The 21,239-nt window shown below is 47.6% G+C and overlaps 1 protein-coding gene across 1 annotated transcript in view; it reads left to right on the forward strand.

Annotated features, from left to right (window-relative positions):
- Positions 1 to 21,239, forward strand: part of NUP210 (nucleoporin 210) — a 118,517-nt gene that overhangs the window by 24,629 nt on the left and 72,649 nt on the right. Inside the window, exons 5-13 of the mRNA XM_090278833.1 lie at positions 1,016 to 1,166; positions 2,925 to 3,057; positions 8,011 to 8,183; positions 8,736 to 8,790; positions 11,212 to 11,318; positions 11,998 to 12,138; positions 12,971 to 13,108; positions 14,085 to 14,240; positions 16,212 to 16,410. Coding sequence (XP_090134959.1) covers positions 1,016 to 1,166; positions 2,925 to 3,057; positions 8,011 to 8,183; positions 8,736 to 8,790; positions 11,212 to 11,318; positions 11,998 to 12,138; positions 12,971 to 13,108; positions 14,085 to 14,240; positions 16,212 to 16,410 — 1,253 coding nt within the window. The remainder of the gene's footprint in view (positions 1 to 1,015; positions 1,167 to 2,924; positions 3,058 to 8,010; positions 8,184 to 8,735; positions 8,791 to 11,211; positions 11,319 to 11,997; positions 12,139 to 12,970; positions 13,109 to 14,084; positions 14,241 to 16,211; positions 16,411 to 21,239) is intronic.

Raw genomic sequence — 21,239 nt, forward strand, 5'->3', positions numbered from 1 at the left:
ACACAGAGTTGATTGCTGTGTTCCCTCAGGGTAGCCATGTGGTCAGCACATTGACTGTGCTCAGAGCCCTTTCTTGGCCTGGCACTCACTAGATATTCACGGGATGCTGGTTCCCTGCCCCTTTCTGCGCCACCAGGCCTGCTTCCTGCCATGACAGGCCCCTGAGCTTCCAGTCACTGTGAATCTGAGTGAGCTGTTAACAGAAATCCCAGGTGCATTGGATTTTCATTAAATTCAGCATATGGCAACTAGTAAGATGGGACAAGAAGATAAATCATGGTGTAACAGAGTACCCTAGCAGACCTCAGGGAGAATGAAAGCATACCTAGTGGATAGTTCTTATAATTTGTAAATTACAGGTGGCAAGTAAGAAACTATTTCAAATGGGTCGCTCAAGCCAGCTGTGCTTGCCAACCCATACTCTTGGGAGGCCCCACACGTCTTGACTTCCCTACCCACCTGGGGCTTCTCCCCACAGCTTATCTTAGGGAAGGATAAGATGTGATGTAATTCCCTAGTCCAGATGCTTGGGGGTTGGTCATTGAGACTCATTCCCCAGAGGCAGGAGCGAGCCCAGTTGTGGGCTGGAACATGGCAGGTGGCCCTGGGGAGACCGATGGGCATTTTTGACACCATGCCAGCTGAGCCTGTAGTTTGGGGCCTGTTTCTAAGTTTCCATGGGCCTCATCTTTCACATCTGTGTGAGTGAAGTATTTTTAAGTGCATGATTCTGAAATTTCAGTGTTTATTATAATCACATGTAGATTTTGATAAAATGCAGACTGCCAGGCTTCATGAAAATAAAGGCCTGGACCAGGGGCCAAGAATCTGCATTTTCCCAAGGATGTTGGCAGTTCTGGTGTAGGAAGTTTCAGGGACACATTTCTAAGCAGCACCAATGAGGGCAACACCACTTATTTTAGCATCTGGCACCTACCAGGAGGCCCTCATAGATAATGCGTGTGCTAGGTTCTTTGGTCCCACACATCAGGTCTGACAACATGTGCTTTTCCAGAATCCTCCCATTCTTGGAGTCTACATACATACCTCCTTCCTACATATCAGAGATGGAGAAGGCAGCCAAGCAGGGAGATACCATCCTGGTGTCTGGAATGAAGACTGGGAGCTCCAAGCTCAAGGCACGCATTCAGGAGGCTGTGTACAAGGTAGGCCCTGGGCCCTGGGTGGAGCCAGGCTGACTTCACCCCTTGCACATGTTAAGTAGTGGAAATGAGCTGCCCCACCACAAAGGTTTCACTGGTCATGAAAGGGGAATTTCGGGCTGTGATTCTGTGTTTTTGCTTGTTCGGTTTGGTTTGGGGGGCCACAGCTTCGCGAGGTAGTCGGGGCACCTGAGTGTACCACCTAGTCACAAAGCATTTGTTCTGTTCTCAGTTTCTGAGGGAGGTTGGGGAACAGAGGGGTTTTCATTAATTAGCTTGTTTTCAGCAAGTACTCTCCTGTGCCATATAGGGGCACACCCAGGCATCTGCAAACAATCCTGAGGCGCCCCCATGCTATCTCTTCCTATTCCCAGCATCTGCCCTGAGACTAGGGGTCCCATTTGTGGAGGGCTGGTGTTCTTCACCCTCCCACCACCCCCGTCGTCGACCTAGCCTCACCAGCACCTGCTTCTCCATCAGTGCTCCGTTTTGAGAGGGTTATGACAGAGGAGAAGAGTGGCTTTAGTCATGGTCCTGGTTCTTCTCTTGTGGGCAAATGTCCACCCTGCCCATGCCTCCTTTTAAACTGCAAACCTGAGCTCTTCCTTTTGTTTGCCTGGTTCCTGGAACACAGGCAAGGAAGGTCATGTTCCATTTAATTTGTAAACTGACAAAAGATTCGGGCTCTTTGGTAGATTAACCAGTAGTTTGGGAGTCCCACAGAGTTTTGGAAACATGGGAGGTGCCATGTCACAGGGCTGACCCTGTAGCACTCTGCAAGTATTTGGAGACAGTTTGCGTCGTAGGACTCTGGGCCCCTGAGTGGTGTGCAGGGCTGGGCAGGGGCCAACCCTCTGCTAAGCTGGAGAGGCCTGTGCTGGTAAATGGCTTCCCTGCCTGCCTTGTCAGGACTCACCACAGAGCCTGGCCCAAGGTAGGGGCTCTGTATGTTTTTTTCTTTTTTAATGAGTCAAAGATATTATTTAACTTACTGTTAAACCTGTAAGATGTTACGACCTGGTCAAAGAAGAACCCAAATAACTTATGAATAGATTCAGAGCTGATCAGTATTCACTGGCGGTAATTGGCCACACCTCCACCAGAGAAAATGGGTTTGCACATCTGTGGATGCAGATCATTTTCTTTGCCATCAGTTCTCTCCAGCTTGCAGAATCGCGGAGCAGTGAGCAGTTTGATGGCAATAGAAGGTGCAGGCCCTACAGAACGTGGTGACGAAGGTGCACTGTAGTCCGTATAGGCAGTCTTTCCCCTGCTTCAAAGTCGCTGATGAAGAGGTCCCTGTGTGGGGAGGGGAGTGGGGAGGACGAGAGGTAGGCAGGGAGGAGCTGAGAAGCTGGGGCTGGTGCTCTCTGGGACACATACCTGTCCCTTTCCAGGTTTGCCCAAGGTTTCCCAACCTTGCTGGCCTTTGGGGCTTCTGTGGGGAGAGCCCCTGAACCCCTGGTGACCACGGTATTTATGGATATCACTCCTGGCTCCTCACTTTTCTTTCTGTTTAATTATTGTTGCGAACTGAGCTGTAACATACTTAAAGGGACCGCTAAATTCATGCCTGCCGTACTTACATAGTTATCTTGGGGCTTTGGGATCTGAAGGTGTTTCCTTGTTTTTTCACCCCTAACTTTTTTGTCCCCACATGAGCAGAGTAAAAGGTTCTAAAGATTCCCTTTCTCTTGTCCACACCCCCATTTCTATTCCCCAACTCCACCTCACTTTTTCTATGCTCTTCTTTATGCCAAGAATGTCCATCCTGCAGAGGTCAGGCTGCTGATTTTGGAGAACATCCTTCTGAACCCAGCTTATGATGTTTACCTGTTGGTGGGGACCTCCATTCGCTACAAGGTGCAGAAGGTCAGGCAAGGAAGGATTACAGGTGAGTCACTGACTCAGGTAAAATATACATAACATAACATGTACCACTTTAACCATTTTTTAAGGGTACAGTTCAGTGGCATTAAGTGCATTGACATTGTTGTGCAGCCATCACCAACATCCATCTTCAAAACTTTTCTTATCTTACAAAACTAAAACTGTCCCCATTAAACACTAACTCCCTGTGCCCCGCCCCCAGCCCCTGCAACCACTGTTGTACTTTCTGTCCTTGTGCATGTGACTTCTCTAAGTACCTCAAATAAGTGCAATCATACAGAAATTACATTTTGTGACAGGCTTATTTCATGGAGTGTAATGTCCTCTAGGTTCCTCCATGTGCTAGCATGTCAGAATTTCTTTTGAAGGCTGAAAAATAATCCATTGGATGGATAGACCACATTTTGTTTATTTGTTCATCCATGAATGGATGCCAGCATTGTTTCTACCTTTTAGCTATTGTGAAAAATACTGCTGAGAACATGAATGTGCTAATATCTATTTGAGGCCCTGCTTTCAATCCTTTTGGGTATATATATCCCATTATTTTAAGAATGCCAGAAGCCACGAGCTTCACACTGGACTGGGTCTTACCTTTGATTTGCCACTGACTGCCGGGCAGCCTTTGCAAACCATGCCCCTCTTTTGGAGCTCAGTTTCTCCATCAGCCTGTGCTGTGAGGACAGATTGAATCAATGGATGTGGATTTGTTCTGGAAATTATAAAGTGCTCTCCGTGTACATGTGATGCACTTCATATGGTAAGTATTCTTAATGCAGTACTAATCCTACTAAGAATTATTATTATTTAAAGTTTATCCATGTTTCATGGTCAGAGCATAGGGCGTCAAGGGCCTCTGGAACAGGAGTGTCGTGCTTGGGGCCCATTAGTCGTGAGGGCCAGGTTGGAGGGCTGCCCTGTGCCTGTGGTGCACGGTGTTGTTTAGAAGCTGTAGATGCCTCAGCTTTCAGCCAGCTTGGTTAAAAAGATACCACCTCAGCTGAGAGGGGTGGTGTAGACAGTTACTACTGTGAGGAAGAGTGCTTCGCCCCTCAGAAGGCCAGAGGAGGCAAGAAGAGGCCTCTGGGCCCAGTTCTCCCAGAACAGGGCATGCTGGTTGGAGGGCCCCAGGCTGCTGGTTCCTGAGTGTCCACACGTGCTGGGCAGGTGTATTCCAGCTCTTCTGCCATGTGTCTAAGTGGAAACAGTGAGGATGTGTTAAAGCAGGATGTACAGCAAGCTAGGCTAGCGGTTCAGGCCAGAGTCCATATTTACCCTGAACTTATAGGGAAGCAGATTCTAAAAGCACAGTAACAGTCCTGGCCTTGGCTTTCTGAGACTTCAAAAGGGAAGGCAAGTCAGAGGTGGAGTTCTCAGGACTCTGATCTTGATGCCTGAGGGCACCAACAGGAGCTCCTTAGAAATGGAAATATAAACTTATACCTGAATGCTAACAAGAAGTGGCATTGCAACATGAAAGAAAATGGTATGGAAAGCCCAGTCACTGCTGACAGCATCTGACTATGACTGACCATTTTCTAAGTGCTGTGCCTTTCATGTTATAACCCAACAACTCTATGAGGTGGATTTTGTTAATACTTCATTTTATAGATGAGAAACCTGAGGCATAGAATCTCTGAAGATCACAAGCTGTCAGGGTCCTTGGCCTTAATTATCCCTGCATAATTACATGGCTCTGTCCAGCCAAAGGAAAACGAGACCAGCTGCTAAGGATAACACACAGGGCTTTACAGTTCTCCCAGGGGCAATTCAGGGATGGCCTCTCTGCATGGGCTGGATGAGGACTGAGACCTGTGCCCTAAATGGGAGTGATTTAATGAAGACTCTTAGGAGTTAACCCTAAATTAATTTGGGGTTACAATTCATGTATCACAGCCCAGAGGAAAAACACATCCCAGGGTATCCAGAAAAGTAGTGGATTTGGTCCCTGAGCTAGCAAAAGTCATAGAATTGGAGTATGTGAGAGATCCCTAAGAGCAGATAGGAAGTTGCCTCCCTTTCATCAGTGGGGGAATGAGATGGAAAATTCCTCCAACAACAAACACACCTGTGTGATTGATGTACTGTTCAGCATAGGGTTTTAAATGCATTCTGGAAGGATGCTTTGGGAGAACAGCCAGCAAATGTCCACGTGAACAAGACATACAAATGGAAGCTCACTGTCCAGTTTGTTTGTTTTTTTAAGATGGATTGGAGTTTTTAAAAACTGAGATATAATTTGCATCATTGTCATTTTCAACATGCTTACTAGCCAAGGAAATCAGGAGAATGATATCATTATAGGGGACATGAATTTCAGCAAAGTCCTATCTTATACAGCAACCTGTAGAAGAAAATTATAGGTTAGAGGACAGTTACATGGACTTGATAACATACAGATAATTATAACCCCACATTAATTCTTTATGATGTCTTTTATTTCATTTTTCTTTCTTTAAAAATGTAATTTTTCTTTTTTCTTTCCTTTATGTGGCTGCTTGCTTTCTTGCAAGTTCCTTTACTGAGCACCTACTCTGTGCTGGCCCTCTGCTGAGGCTGAGCGTGCAGTGGCCAGTGGGGCTGCCCAGCTCCCTGCCCTCCTGGCATGCACAGCCTCCTGGGGGATGAAACAGGCAATTCAATGAGGACCCTACAAACATCTCCACAAGTAGGGACCCACAGTGAGAAGAGAGAGGGGTTCTTGGAGCTTATAGAGGGTAATGTTTCTAATGGGGGCCACAGGTCGGTCTCTCTTCTCAGTTTTTAGTCCTGTTGGCATCTGGATTGCTTGTAGACATAATGGGCACAGTAACCAAATTATTGGAACAAAAGTGGGAAGGACATTCTGGCTGATGGAATTGGTATCTGAAAGGAACTTGAGTGATTGGAATGGTGGAAATTACTGACATTAAATGTGCTGAGGTTTGGGAAACCAACTGCATGGATGGATATGCGCTGGGGTTCCTGCGTCAAAGACCAAAGTGCAAAAGATACTTAGAACCCAGTCTACTCTTAAACCACGGCTGCTCAGAACTAAAGCACACTGGGCTGCATGAGCAGGGGCTGGGGTCAGAGGCAGGAGAGTGAGCTCCTTGCCATCTTGGGCTTAGGCCCACCGCCCCAGGAGCTCCATGGCCATCCCTGGACTCTACACGGAGTAGGAGGGTCAGGAGACTCTTGACAGAAGCACATCTGGAGAGTCAGCCAGGGTCGGCAGGGGTCAGGGAAGAGCATGTGACCTAGAAGAGCATACAGGCAGCCTTGGTCATGGCCATCTACTCTCTGCAGACAGCTGGTCTGGAAATCCAGGAGCAGCCTTTTCCTGTCTGTGGACAGTAACCCTTAATATCTGCAAAGCCTCCCATATTCATTGTCTTTTAAAAGTAGTGAGTTCTGCATTACAAGAGGTATTTAAGGAGCCAAGCAAGCTCCTCATTTTCATTGTTTTAGGGTTTAGTATACACGGGGTGGGGAAAAAGTAGGTTTACAATTTTTGGTATGGAAAAATACAATAATTTAAAAACAACATGAGAATAAACTCTTTCATGCACTTTTGCCCCATCTGTATGGTTTCATTTGAGTTGTGTAAGATCCTTCGAGTCAGTATATTCACTTCCAAAAAGGGCCTTAGTTGTTTGGCAAACTTTAAACAAGGGAGGAGGGTAAGTGCTTTATAAAGCAGCATAAAGCAATGCTGCTTTACTGAACAGTGGCATTATTTTATTATGACATGTATCCTTGACTCACTGCTGCCATATTTTGAACACAGGGTACATAATCTCAGGCCTAGCGTGCATGAGAATCATCTGGAGGGCCTGGTCATACACCAAGCCGGGCCCACGCCCTGAGTTAGCTTCAGCAGACCTGGAGTAGGGCCAATTATGTGTAGTTCCAGTGATGCTGCTGATCCAGGGACCTCACAGTGAGAACCCTCTGCTCCAGGGCAGATTCTTGGGGACTAAGAACACACAAAAGATTCCTAAGGACAGAAAATGGGCATGTTGCCTCCCTTTCCGAATCCCTAGAATTACGAAGGCTGCTCCAGCTGAAACTCCTCCAGCGCTGAGTAGGGAAGTTGCTGGGGCTCTTGCTGGAGGGCAGGAATGTGGCCACACCTGGGGGCTCAGTGAGTGGGTTACTTGGCAGGAAACTCTGGCTGGGAAGAGGGCATGTCAGAGTTGTCAGGTTCTCTTTGGTTTGGCCCACTGAGAGCCGCTCAAAAACTTCTCATCCTCATTTCCACAGCTTTCTCGTCTCCAAGATATGGACATCAGGAGTACCAGTTTCAAGGGTGTCTGGGGAGCAAAATGGGGTAATGTGCACATAGAACATTAGCACAGTCCAGAGACACCTTGGTTTCCTGGTCAACAGCAGCCACTTATGTTAAAAATGCTTGTAGTGTCTACCTCTAGGGTGCAGGGGATTAAGGGAGGGGTAAGTTCTGTCAGCCTGTTAGTTTTCATCCTGGTCCCAGTTGAGTGAGTCCTCTTCCACAGCATGACACAGAACAGGGAAGCATTTATAGATGCTCAGGATAGCAACAGAGAAGATTCTTTGCATGTTCTAGACTCAGTTCACAAAACCATGTGGGACACCATGGACCAGCACATTTTTTGGAAACCCCCAGAGGGTGCACAGACCCAGGGAGCCCCATCCTGGACCCCTCAGTGTGGAAGCAGAGTTTACTTTTGTGATGAACACAAAAGAATGTATTCTACAAGCAGGAAGCAATTTGAGTCCAAGACTACTTAATTTAAAAAATCAGCATACTGCAGTCACAAAAAATCTGATTGCTTCTAAAAATTTATGGAGAGTGTCAGCTTTATCCACAGGCATGGAAAGTAATATCACAGCTATACTGGTAGCAGGGATTTAGGTGCAGTTGCCGCACTGGCTCCTAACGTTTCCATCTTCTCGCCCTCTCTCCCACCTGGCTCTCTGGGTTTCGGGTGGTCAGAACTCTCAATGCCTTCAGATCAGTATGAGTTGCAGCTTCAGAACAACATCCAAGACCACGTGGGAGACCCAGGCCGGCCTGTGGCTGTCTTGGCTCAGGACACATCAACGGTTACTGCTTTACAACTGGGACAGAGCAACCTGGTCCTCGGCCACAAGAATATCCTTTTCTCAGTCCAGTGTACACCCCCAGATGCATGTCCTGTGTGCAGATGTACTGTTTGGAAGTCAAATCATTTTTCTCCTGGGAAGCTGGGCTAGGCTAAAAATAGCCATTTCCCCTCAAGGTCTGAAAATATGAGATTGCTTGCCTCTGTGGGTGACTCACTGGAGAGGCTGCAGGGATGGGAGGTAGCGGTGGGTGTGCAGCCGTGCTTCCGCCTCTGGAACCTCTGGCGCCTGCACCCTTATCTGAGGGCCTGGCTGAGGCTGTTTGCACACTGGTGTGTGGGTGGTCTCTTGTCTCAGATGTGTTGGTGTACACTGTGTGGCCTCCAGGGTCCTTTGCAGAGATCCCCCACCCCCTTGCTAGTGTAGGAGGCACAGGGTAGCTCTGATTCTGGAAACAGCTCTGCTCCACTTGACATCGGGCAGGGAGCTTTCCTCTCCTCTGTGCATATGATGTTTTGATGATATGCTGTCCTAGCCATGTGGAAGGCTGACAGCTGGTTTATTTACCATCTTGTGCTTTGTTCCTTAATGAAGAATTCAGGTATCCATATGCAGGGTGCTTCCAGGTTACCTAATAGCACTATCTATGTGGTGGAACCTGGATACCTGGGTGAGTGTGGGCATCCTGGATCCCGTATGCTGCTCTTTTTGATTACACAAGGCATAAAAATAAAATAAAAGTAATAGCTCCCCTCAGAAAACCCTTGACTCTGGCCAACTCTACCAGCTGGTGGGCCCAGGGCCATCAACACTCACCTACTCTTGCCAGAGCTGCTCCCCAGCCCTTCCTCCTGTCAGAACCCAGAAACAGTCAGAGGCTAGACAGGATCAGGCAGGTGGTCAGGGGGAGAAATGGGTAGAGTGGGAAAGGGCTTCGTCTCCTACTGGTTTTTATACCAGCACTCTGAACATGGCTGTGGATATTTGGAGGTTGGGGGGGGCTGCTCAGTTAGAGGGGCCCCTAAGGTAACATGACAGTTGGTAGATGTCTCCTTGGGGAGGAAGGGGGGCATTTGTCTGAGAGAGGAGGGGAGAAATTCATAGCCATGGAAGACCTACAGATTGGTGTAGGTCCTACAGCCAGTGCCTGGGCGCTGCAATAACAGATGACCACTTGGGATGTCTGGGACACACCCCGAGTCACCAACTCACCTCTTGAGTGCACTGATGTGATTCAGGGAAGAGGGTGTTTGATGGGCAGCAAAGCCCAAGGTCCTCCTGTGTGCTGCTATGTCAGATTGCTGTTTGGTACAGACCTAAGGATAATGTGGTGACACCAGGCAGGATGGCCCTGTGTGTCTTAGGAGCTCCATTTACTCAGAAATGCTTCCTTGGTACCTTCTATCTATCTAGCCTGCGCTGGGCACTGGAGTTCCAGGAGAAGAAAGACAGGATACTTGTTGCTTGGTTTTATGGGAAGAGACCAGCGCAGCAGGTGGTGAGAGGATATTGGGAAGTGTTAATAAATGCGAGTGCAGAGAAAGGCCTCGGGTAGGTTATCATTGAGGCAGGCCTTTTCTAGGAAGCTGCTCTTTTGCTGGTGAGCCATGATGGCATGGGAACAGCATGGGTAATGGTATGGAGGTGAGAAACATAATATCACAGGGCATGTCCTATGAGAACAGAGCAAGAGGCCTGGAAGTAATATAGTCTCATACAGGGAGAATGCTCAGTTCCAGGCCTCACCCATAAAACTACTGTGCATTCAGAATGTAGACACAATGTGGGTTCAGTACATAGCTTCACTGTGGATTCAGAGTATAGCCTCACTGTGTTTGAGAGCTTAGACCCCTTGTGGATTCAGAGTTTAGGCTCACTGTGGATTCAGAGTGCAGCCTCTGTGTATTCAGAGTGTAGACCTAGTATGGATTCAGAGCACAGACCTACTGTCGGTTCAGAGTGTAACTTCACTGTGGACGAGTGCTTAGACTTATTGTGGATTCAGAGTGTAGATCTTCTGTGGATTGGGTGTAGACTCACTATGGATTGAGAGTGTAACCCTGTGTGCATTCAGCATAGCCTCACTGTGGATTCAGAATGTAGATCTGCTGTGGAATCAAAGTGTATTCTCTGTAGGTTCAAAACATGTACCTACTGTGGAATCAGAGCATGGATTCATTTTGATTCTTAGGTAGGGTAGACCCTCTCTGGATTCAGGGCTTAGAACTGCTGTGGATTCAGAACATAGACCCACTATGGATTCTGAGTGTAGACCTACTGTGGAATCACAGTGTAAACTCACTGTGGATTCAGAATGTAGTCCTACTCTGTATTCAGAGCATAGATTCTTGTGATTTATAGGGTAGACCCTCTTTGGTTTCAGGGTATAAACCTACTGTGGATTCAGAGCAAAAACCTACTATGGATTCAGAGCATAAATGCACTGTGGATTCAGAACATTGACCTACCCTGGATTCAAAGCACAGACCCACTTTGGAATCAGAATTTAGATTAATGTGGATTCACAGTAGGCCTACTGTGTATTCAAAATATATACCAGTATGGATTTTGCGCTAGACCTACTGTGGACACGATTAAGTTTGAATGAGTCTTGAGCAGCCAATGTGGGGTTGTTCACGTTTGGTCCTGGGGAATCTTAGAAATCAGCATAGGTTTTTAGGGCTCAGTGCTGATGGCTGGCATTAGATTTCAGTCATTAAAAGCTGATCTTTTTCTGTGGAGGAATACAGGTGAGCAGTTGTGGGCTGTCTTAAGGGAATAATTATGTGGCCCTTCTGGTGAACAGTTATAGGTCTTCCCAGTTGAGTGGTCTGATCCCTTCCAGGTAAGTGCTTTTGGGGCCTTCCAGGTGACAGTGTGTCTTCCAGGTGAGTGGTTATAGGTACCTTTAAGTTGAGCAGTTGTATATCTCTTCAGGTAAGTGGTCTGAGCCCTTCCAGGTAGGTGACTGTGGGGCTTCCAGGTAAGCAGTGTGGAGCCCTCATGCTGATGGTACTTGGCCCCATCCTGTTCTTCACCTGTATGCCCCTTGGCCTGAGTTGTCAGGTGCTGCCGCTTGCCTGTTTTATAGGGTTCACAGTCCACCCTGGTGACAGGTGGGTGCTTGAGACTGGACGCCTATATGAAATTACCATTGAAGTGCTTGACAAGTCTGGCAACAAGGTCTACCCATCAGACGTGAGTGCCTGCCTAGGGTCCAGGTGGGGTGGTGAGGTGGGATGTGTCTCTTGGAATAGCTGCTCAGTGAGCTGCCCCCAAAGTGACAGGGGTCCCCATTGCAGGCAGGCTGAGTTCAGGAACTTTCATAGTGGTGCTGTGGGTCCTCAGGAGGCACTGTTGTGGGATCCCTGGAACATGTCCAGACCCGGTAAACCTGTACATCTACACAGCACAGGCCCACTCCCTGAAGAGCTGGGACAGGGAGAGGAGGCTGCAGGCAGCAGGCTTCAAGTATGTAGTGATGACGAAGTAGTGTCTGCCGGCTGTAATTAGCTCTAAGGGATTTTGATGCCCTTTTATTATATTTGGTAGTTTTCTTGTTGGTACCTCAGGGCCTAAGAAAGCTGACTGTAGGCTTTGAACTCCCATAAGCCCCACATGGATAACTATAACAGAAGCACAGCATCATCAGGTCATGTGGGGAGGGGAGCCTAGGAGTGGTCAAAGGCCAGAGTGGACAGAACTCAGTTCCAGAGCTTTGTCCAGCTTGTCTGCTGGCTTTTGGAGGCCTGTGAACCTCAGAGAGATCCTGGCCTGGCCTGGCTGCTGCTTTCTGGTCCCATTGCTTCTGTCCTGCATTCTGACTTCCCTGTGTTGTCTGAGAAGTACCTCTCACCCACCCTGCCTCACCTTTCAGAATATCCGCATTGAAACCACGCTTCCTTCTGAGTTCTTTGAGGTGCTGTCTTCTTCCCAGAATGGGTCGTCCCACCACGTCAGGGCCATAAAGAGAGGCCAAACGGCTATTGAGGCAGCCCTCACCTCTGTAGTGGACCAGGCAAGTGGGCACCTTCCTTATCCACCCCTGGGCTCTCCACAGGCAGGATGTCGACCAGGCTGGATGTGAGCCCTGGGGAGTCAGGGTCCAACCTCGGCCCGTGTGTTGCCCTCCCAGGTGCTGTGAGGGTCCCTCTTTCTCTGGGCTTACAGGGGATGTCAGGGGATGGGACTTCGGGCTCTTCCTGTCACCTGTCCCCACACCAGGCCAGAGCCCCTCCTCTCCTGCCACATTCTGTAAAGGGGAGCCTACACCTTCTGGGATAAGGGCTGGAACTCTTGCTGGGGAATAATGTTGGGCCCCCTGTGTCCAGCTATGCACCAACCAAGATCCACCAGCTACCTTTTGGCTGTTTTGGCTTTCCCTCTACTTAAAAGGCCAGTCAGTTTTAGGTGGGAACAGTTATTTACTAATGAGAACATTGGCATGATTGTTCTCATCTGCCTAAACTGCACTGACCTATAAGAGGCAGCAGAAAGCAATGGCCTGTGAACCACACTGCAATTCCTACCAAAGTCTGCACTTCAGCTCTGGGGGCTTTGGACGAGTTGCTTTAGTATCCCATGCCTCGGTTTCCCCATCATAAAGTGGGGATACCCACATCCATCCTGTCTGGGGGTCCCTGAGGATGAAGTCACGCATGTTTACTCAGAAAGCCATCCTGTGGAGACAGAGGGGCTGCAAGTTATCTGTCGTCTTCCTTCCCAGTCCCCACAAGCACAAAATCTACCTTGATGACTGATCCTCAGGGAGGGGCAGGGGTCTGCTTGACTGGGAAAACTGCTAACAACTGGTTGTCATGGTGACATGGGGCATCCTCATCCCCTTGTAGGATGGAGGGGTCCACATGTTACAGGTGCCTGTGTGGAACCAGCAGGAGGTGGAAATTCACATCCCCATCACCCTCTATCCCAGCATCTTGACATTTCCGTGGCAACCAAAGACAGGAGCCTATCAGTACATGATCAAGGTAACTGGGAGCCCCCATGTCTGGCTGCACTCCTTCAGGTGTTTCCATGGGATTGGAACTTTTGGCCATCTTTTTTTTCTAATATTATCTTCTAGGGGTTGGAGAGAATTTAAAGTCAGAGTCTTTATGCCTCCTATATTTTCTGAGGTTTCTATCATAGTATTGTATTTTAATAATTGGGAAAAACTGAAAAACAGAAAATAAAGCAAGATAAAGAAAACCTGGAATACAGATGTAACTTACACATACATCTGTTTTTGCAAAATATTATTTCCTCAAAGCAGTGTAAACTTCCTTAGAGAAAAATTTGAAATTCAAGGGAAAATGTCTCCAACCCTGTCATATACCACGTGTTCTTGGTCTTTGATATTCATTTGTCCACCTGATGTTTGTCAGCACTGACTGACTCCTTTGCAGTTCAGGCTCTTGTGGCCCACAAAGTCCCCATCAGTCCCTGCCTCCCTGGCAGTGCTGACAGGTGTCCTCTTTGGGCACTGGTCCCCACTACCAGCTGTGTCATCTTCCTGGCCCTCTTGTGTTCTGGGGTAGTGGTCCCTTTCTCAGAAGCTGCCAGGCTGTCCTTCACTTCAGGGCAAATGACTAGGAGTGGGCAGGGGAGTGTGCTGAAAGGGAGAGTTGTCTGGCCAGGGAAGCAGCATCCTGCACTTGCTCCTTGACCAAGGGTCTTTCCATTGAGCCTGAGATCTGGAAGGTGCCCTGGGTTCTGGGCCACTGTCATGTACATGTGTGTTCATGTACATCAGCCACAAGGTCCCTAGACTATGAGGACCAGAAACAAGGCAGGGTGGAGAGAATGAGGGATGGAGGAAGCTTCCAGTCAGTTGTCTTCATGCTGACCTGTGTGTGAGAGAAAATGAGTGAGTAGATGTGCGAGTGAGAATGAATGTGAGTGGGTGTAAGTGTGAAACAGAGAGACCAGGCAGGTGGGCTTAATAGATTATAATTTTTTCCCTAGGCCCACGGTGGCAGTGGGAACTTCAGTTGGTCTTCGTCAAGCTACATGGTTGCAACAGTCACCGTCAAGGGTGTGATGACCACAGGCAGTGACAGAGGACTCAGTGTGATCCAGGCTCATGATGTTCAGAACCCACTACATTTTGGGGAGATGAAGGTGAGACCTCAGGGGCCACAACAGCCTATGCGGTGGTGTCTAGCTGTCCCCTCTAAACCAGCCCTCAGGCTTAATTCAGAACCACCCTTTAGCCTTAGTCTTATAGTTGGTTTTGGCAGCGGGCGAGGTGGTAGTGGGTCAGTCCCCAGCCCTGCCCTTGAGGAGCACACAGCCATATCAGGGTGATAGAAATGACATCTTACACCAGGCAGGGGATGGAACCAGAAGGGCCAGGGTCAACATAGCTGGAGTTTCTGGAATGGATATCAAGGAGCACAGGAGACATGAGATAATCTAAAGACTTGTTCTAGAAAATTCTCCAAACCTAAAAGATATGATTCTGTAAATTGAAAGGGTCACTGAATGTTGGGTTGTAAATTCACAGTGAAAGGAAAGCCCAAGACTTCAAGTGGCCTGGCTCCAATTCCTTTCCGCTGACTCTTGTTCAGATATAGAGAGGAGTTCCCTGCACTAGGACTTGACACCTGGCTTTTGAGTGATGTGGGATCAACTCGCTGAGCAAAGGCCACATGTGAGAGTAGTCACCTGCAGCTGAGCCTGGTGGCTTCCTGACCCTACCTCCTTCCTTACTGCCTGACCCTGACCTCAACCTTTTATTACTTCATTTAGGGCAGAAATCGAAGGTCCATACATGGTGTGTCAAATCCTTACTTCCTCTTAATATTATTTGGGACATTGACGATAGGTTTTTTTTTTTTTTATCGTATTTTGTCCGTTACAATTTATCCCCGCTAGACCCTTTTCTACCTCCACCCATCCCCTCCCCCCCACAATCACCACACTGTTGTCTGTGTCCATGATTTCTTTCTCTTTTTCTTTTTTCTTCTTTGCTCGATCCCTCCACCACCAGCCTCCAGAGCTGTCAGCCTACTCTCCGTCTATGAGTCTGCCTTATTTTGCTTGTTAGTTCAGTTCATTAGATTCCACATATGAGTGCAATTATATGGTAACTGTCTTTCTCTGACTGGCTTATTTCACAGCATAACGTTCTCCAGGTCCATCCATGCTGTTGCAAAAGGTGAAATTTTCTTCCTTTTTACAGCTGAGTAGCATTCCACTCTGTAAATGTAACATAGCTGTTTTATTCACTCACCTAGATGATCGGTTATTTTGTCTTTTTATTGACACACACACACACCCTTTCTTAAGATTGACCTAAGTTTCATATGAAGAGGGTCATAATGGAGACCCTTTAGCTACAGCATATTGTCAAATACTTATATAAATTATAACCACCTTGCCCCCTCCCATCTCTCAAGCTTCTTCATCTCAGTAAAGGTGCCACCTTTCACCTGGTTGCTCAGCCAAAAGCCAGAGGAGGAGGAGAATTCCCTGACAGGCAGTGTGTGTGATGGTTAGAGCCTGGCTTCTGGGGCTGGACTGCTTGGGCCAGACTGTACCGCTCCAGCTCAGATAGGTTCCTCAACTTCCCATGCCCGTTTCTTCATCAAGTAATTGGATTGGTAATAGAACCTTCTTAAGGAGGAGACTGAGAAGATTCAGTGAGTTAGCAATGTTCTTAGAACAGAACCTGGAGTCTGGTAAGTTTTATCTTAATACAGATATTCATTGTTGTTGATGAAGCCTCTCTCTCACTCTGTACACTGCCTTCTTTGTATTTCTCTAATGTGCTGAGCTGGTACATGGCTCAGGACCTTTGCATGGACTGTTTCTTCTTGCCAGAAAGTCTTTTCCCCAGACTTTTGTCTGGTTGCCTCTGATATGGCTCTCAGCTCTAAGCTCCTACATTACTTCTCAGAGAGGCCTTCCCGGACAGCTCATCCATGAACATCACCTCAGTCCCCAACAGACACCCGCATGTCCCTCAAGCTTAGTCTTCTCACTGATATATATACAGTGCCCAGCAGACAGTACTTTTAGTAAATCTGAGCAGCAGGCCCTTCTTCTCCCAAGGAGCCTGATGACCCCAGTCCGTGTCTTGTCTTCCAGGTGTATGTGATTGAGCCCAGAGGCATGGAGTTTGCCCCATGCCAGGTGGAGGCACGAGTGGGTCAGACCCTGGAGCTGCCCTTAAGAATCAATGGCCTAATGCCCGGAGGGGCCAACGAGGTGGTCACCCTTAGTGACTGCTCCCACTTTGACTTGGAGGTCGAGGTGGAAAACCAGGGCGTGTTCCAGCCACTTCCAGGTAAACTAGCATTGATGAGCAGGCACCAGATAGCAGCAGGATTGAGACAGACTGCTTGGATGTTCAATAAGGGCTGCCTCAGATTTCTAAATAGAGAGCTTGAAGCAACGTGGGGTCATAGCATGAGAAATGGTATTTGTCCCCTTGTCTTGCATCTGCAATGGTCTGGTTTAGATCTTACTGTGTCACTGCTCACTGAGCCTCAGTTTCCACTTCTCTAAAATGGGTGTCATTCTAAATAGAATTGCAAGTCACAGTGCCCATTGCAGTGCCTGGAATGCAGTAGGTGCTCAGAATATGCCGTTGATGGGGGATTTAGTTAGTGACAAAACTGCAACACCTTTGCGACATGCAAGTCCCCCCTTCCAGAGCCATTGAAGCCATGCACATTGATCTTTTTAGCATAGCTTGCAGGGTTTGGTGGTGATGTCAGTGGTGATGGTGGAAGTTAGTTTATCGAGTGTCAGCCCTGCCAGGTATGGGGTAAGCAAGCACCTTGTGTGCATGACCTCATTAGATTTCACAGCTACCATGGGAGGAGGAGCTGTGGTTGGGCCACATGTCAGATAAAGAGACTGAGGCTATGTAGCCATCCACACTCACACAAGAGCACTGGGCAGGGTGAGATACGCATCAGAGGGTGCCTGGGCTACTCTTCTGGAGCCTTGGTCCTCTTAAGAAATATGGCCTCCCAGGGACATCAGCCCCAGGGGAACAGAGGGTTTCTCTCTGATTTGCAGATGAAGGAAAGCAAGGACTGTTGATCCCGTGAGGGAGGAGTGAGGTGTGGGCAGGGGTAGAAGTAACAGGGAGACAGAACAGCACTCAGTGGGTGGTGCTTCGGAGCCAGGGCGTGGAGGGGGGAGGTCTGGTGACATGGACATGCACAGGGACCTGCAATGGCTGAATGCGTTGGGTCCTGAATCATGGCAGGGCGCTGGAGGGCGTGGGGGGGCCCTTTAGGCAGTGGGGGCCACGATGGTTTGTGAGCAGGGGAATGACAGCTTGATCCTGGTGGGGTTTAGGAAGCCTAATTGACAGAGGTGTTTGTAGGATGGCCTGAGGGGCCAAGTAGCGTTACATGCCACTGCTGTAGTTGTGGTTACCCACGGAGCCATTTGAATGTGAAGCTGCACGGAGGAAGGAGGCAGTATCTCAGACATCACTAACAAACCATATTTGTATTCTTCTCTGGAGGGCATTGCTGTGACCTCTCTGACCACCCAGGAGAAATTGAGCTTTATAAAATCTCAAGTGTCCTTAGTGAGACAACCGTTTAGGATGGAGGAAAACATTAGCACATGGGAGAGAGTCCCACTGATGGCAGGAGAGGAGCCCACTTCCCCAGCACTGCCCTCCACATGTGTCCCGGAGAGGAGTTTGCAAGCTTCAGCCCAGGCACTAGGTCTGCATCCAGGAGGTCCCAGGACTAAAGAACAGGGTTTGTAATTCCACACTTCTGGGTTTGAGCACCCCTTTGTCAACATATTGGCTGTGTGATGTCAGGTAAGTTGGCCAACCTTTCTGAGCCTTGGCTTCTTCATGTATAAAGTAAGGATACTGGCCCCTTGCCTGCTCTGAGGGTATAAATGAATGTCCCTCAGCCCTGTGCCAGAGTTTGTTTTGGGGACAGCAGCTGAGACAGAAATCCTGTGGCGTTGAAATTCCCTTAGAAATCTCCTGAAGTGTCCCCCAATGAAGAGTATGTGTGGCTTTGTGAAGGCTTATCGTAGGGCCTCGGTTATATGAGAAGTCTAGTCAGGGTAGAGAGACACTAGCGTCATGGAAATCCATGGGACTTGAGATCAGATGGGGTCAGCAGATGGAGTGACACCTGCCCTAGGGCACAGGACGCTCATGGAATAGAACCATGAGGGCAGCTGTGATTCCACATTAGGCTAATGGGTTCCTTCTCTTTTTCCATCTCCCCTTTAAGTTCATGTCCTTGATCTTGACCAAGTTATAAGAGCACACATGATGAGACTTAGGTCATGGTTCTTGGAAATGAACTATACCAGGTTCCCTTGGCAACTGCAGTCTGGGGCACCACCCCTGCCAGCACATTTGGGTCATTTTGGGGCCTCAATTCTTTCTTCTGGCCTTGGCCTCTAGGATCCCATTTCTGCCTCGTTCTCATCGTTGAAGCACCCTTAAAAACTCCTTGGCTTGTGGGTGTTACTGTGAACTTCTTCATGGAGTTGCCGGGTTTGACCAGGCTCACCTCTGAGAATGGCAGTACATCAGCTCTTGCTCTATCCTGGCCCTTTTTCTGTCGTGAGCCTCCGTTGGTTTTCAGCCCTCTGGTCACTGAGCACCTCCTAAGTGCTATGCTCAGGGGGTCCCCTGGTAAACATGGGAGTTGTAGTCTCACCTTCACAGCCCTTACAGTCTAGTAAGACAGATGGTGCAACAGGCAGGCATGGTACTTTAAACAGAGAGCGCTAGTAGGGTAGCACAGGGCCTATGAATTCTTCCACTCTTGGGGCCTGTACCCACTTGAAAAGCCCAAACATTTTCTCCAGAAGAAATGTGCTAAAGATGGGTGCCTAGCTAATGTGGGAAGGATGTTTAGGGGAAGTGATAACTGAGACCTGAAGGATGGGACTAGGAGAAAATAGGGGAAGAGTATTCTGAGGAGCAGGAAGAGTGTGTTGCAAGCCTAGAGATGAGAAAGGGTGTGGCACGCCTCAGCTTCTGGCCAGGTCGCAGCAGGGGCCTCACGCTGCCAGGGCAGGGCCATGGGGCAGAATTGTGCCCCTCGGGGTTCGGCTCCTCAGCATCTCTTCTCAGCCATACAGAAGACCCACCTCCCTTCTCATAATTCAGGGTCATGTCCAGATAAGCATTTGCATAGATTCCCTGTACCACACTGAAGACAGCAGGGTCCATACTCAGACTCGTCATTTCTCCACTTTTTGTTTGTAATTGTGGATCCCAATGGCCCATTTGGGAATTTCAGTTTTCAGGAACTCCTGGGCTCTGCCTGTGGACTCTGGCCTACCCTTCTTGGCAGCATAAGGACTTCTACCCAGAGCATGACAGTCATCATTGGCAAAATAGCACGCATTGAAATGTGTCCTAAGAGTGTGGAGGAGGTTGTTCACGGATGTCCACAGAAACTTTTTTCCTAATTGCCCCAAACTAGAAACAATAAAAATGCCCATTAACTGGTGAGTGAATAACCAAACTGCAAAGCATCCTGGCAATGGAATACTTCTCAGCAATCCAAAGGAAGCAACCTTTGATCACACAGCAACATGGCTGAGTTTCAAAAATATGCTGTGGAGGTGAGCTAGACACGAAGAGCACAGTTTGTTGATGAATAGTGTGAGGCAAACTGGTCTATGCTGAGATCTATGCTATAGAGCAGTGGCTGCCAAGGACCAGGACATGGGGGAAGGACAGTGATGGTTCATGGGTGCAGGTTTTCTTTCTAAGGGGTGCAGTGTTCTAAAATCAATGGTAGTAGTTGCACAACTCTGTGAATATGTTAGAAACCACTGAGTTGTATGTGTACTTTAAATGGTTGATTCTGTAGTATGTGAATTATATATTTCAGTAAAACTATTAAAACTACTAATAAAAACAGCCAAATTGTATGTACACTTTAGATGGGGGGTTCTGTAGTATGTGAGTTATATATTTCAGTAAAACTATTAAAAAAGAAAACTAAACTATGGTGGAAAAACTTATAACAGTAATGGCCTCCAGGGGATGAGTGCCTGGGATTGTCTGGGAAAAAGCATGAGGGACTTGGGTGGGGTTCAGGGGGGCATGTTCTGCCTCGTGGTGGGTTGGGGTTTCACTGTAGCCAGAATTCATGGCATGGTGTATGCACTTCACTGTGTGTAAATTTGACCTTAAGAAAAGGAACCATAAAGGAATTTTGAGATAATTACATATTTGATAAAGTATTTAGAATGAAGTGTACTGATGTCTGCAACTTATTTTTAAATGCATAAAAAAGTAAGATCAGCGTTGGCCTGCGAGCCGAGTGTCGCTGGTTCGATTCCCAGTCAGAGTACATGACTAGGTTGCACGTCAGGTCCCCAGTTAGGGGCACGATTGAGAGGCAACCACACAGTGATGTTTCACTCCCTCTCTTTCTCCTTCCTCCTCTCTCTAAAAATAAATAAACAAATAAATAAATTTTAAAAAAATATCCAGTCTGTAAGAACTTAAACTTGCAAAATGGATTTGGTTAAAAAAAACAAAAGAAAAAGTAAGATCAATTGATGGTTGGGTAGGGATGGATAGATAATACAGTAAGAGAAATAGAACAAAATGATAATTGTAGAATCTAGGAGCTGGGAATGTGGATTTTCACAGTATAATTTTTTCTAAAGGTTTGGAAAGAAAACAATACACTCCCATTAGAATGGCTTTAGAAGCATACATATGTTCAGCTTTCGTCATTACTGCCAAATAGCCTTCCCAAGATGGTTGCACCGAGTTATACTACTTCTAATGGCTATGCTACGTCCCTGCACTCTTAGGGACACACCCAACAGAATGGCCGAAACATATCTACCACAAGAAACATGCACTGAAAGACATGTTCTCAGCAGCACTGTGTATCATTGGCCTGCATTGGGAAAAGCCCACGTCTTTGTAGTAGCACAGAGAAATCAATTTTGGATTCTTCACACAACAGAATAATATATGCAAATGTGGATAAAAGTTGTACAACATACAAAATATAAGGAGAGAAGCTACCATTAACACTGAGTTGAAGAAGTCAGACACAAAGGAGTTTATGCTCAGTGGTTCCTTTTATGTAAAATATAGAAGCCAGCAAAATTACACTGCACTGTTTGAAGGCATCTCAC

Source organism: Furipterus horrens, unplaced genomic scaffold (genome assembly GCF_987537825.1).
Source record: "Furipterus horrens unplaced genomic scaffold, mFurHor1.1.pri manual_scaffold_1, whole genome shotgun sequence".
Classification (NCBI taxonomy): Eukaryota; Metazoa; Chordata; class Mammalia; order Chiroptera; family Furipteridae; genus Furipterus; species Furipterus horrens.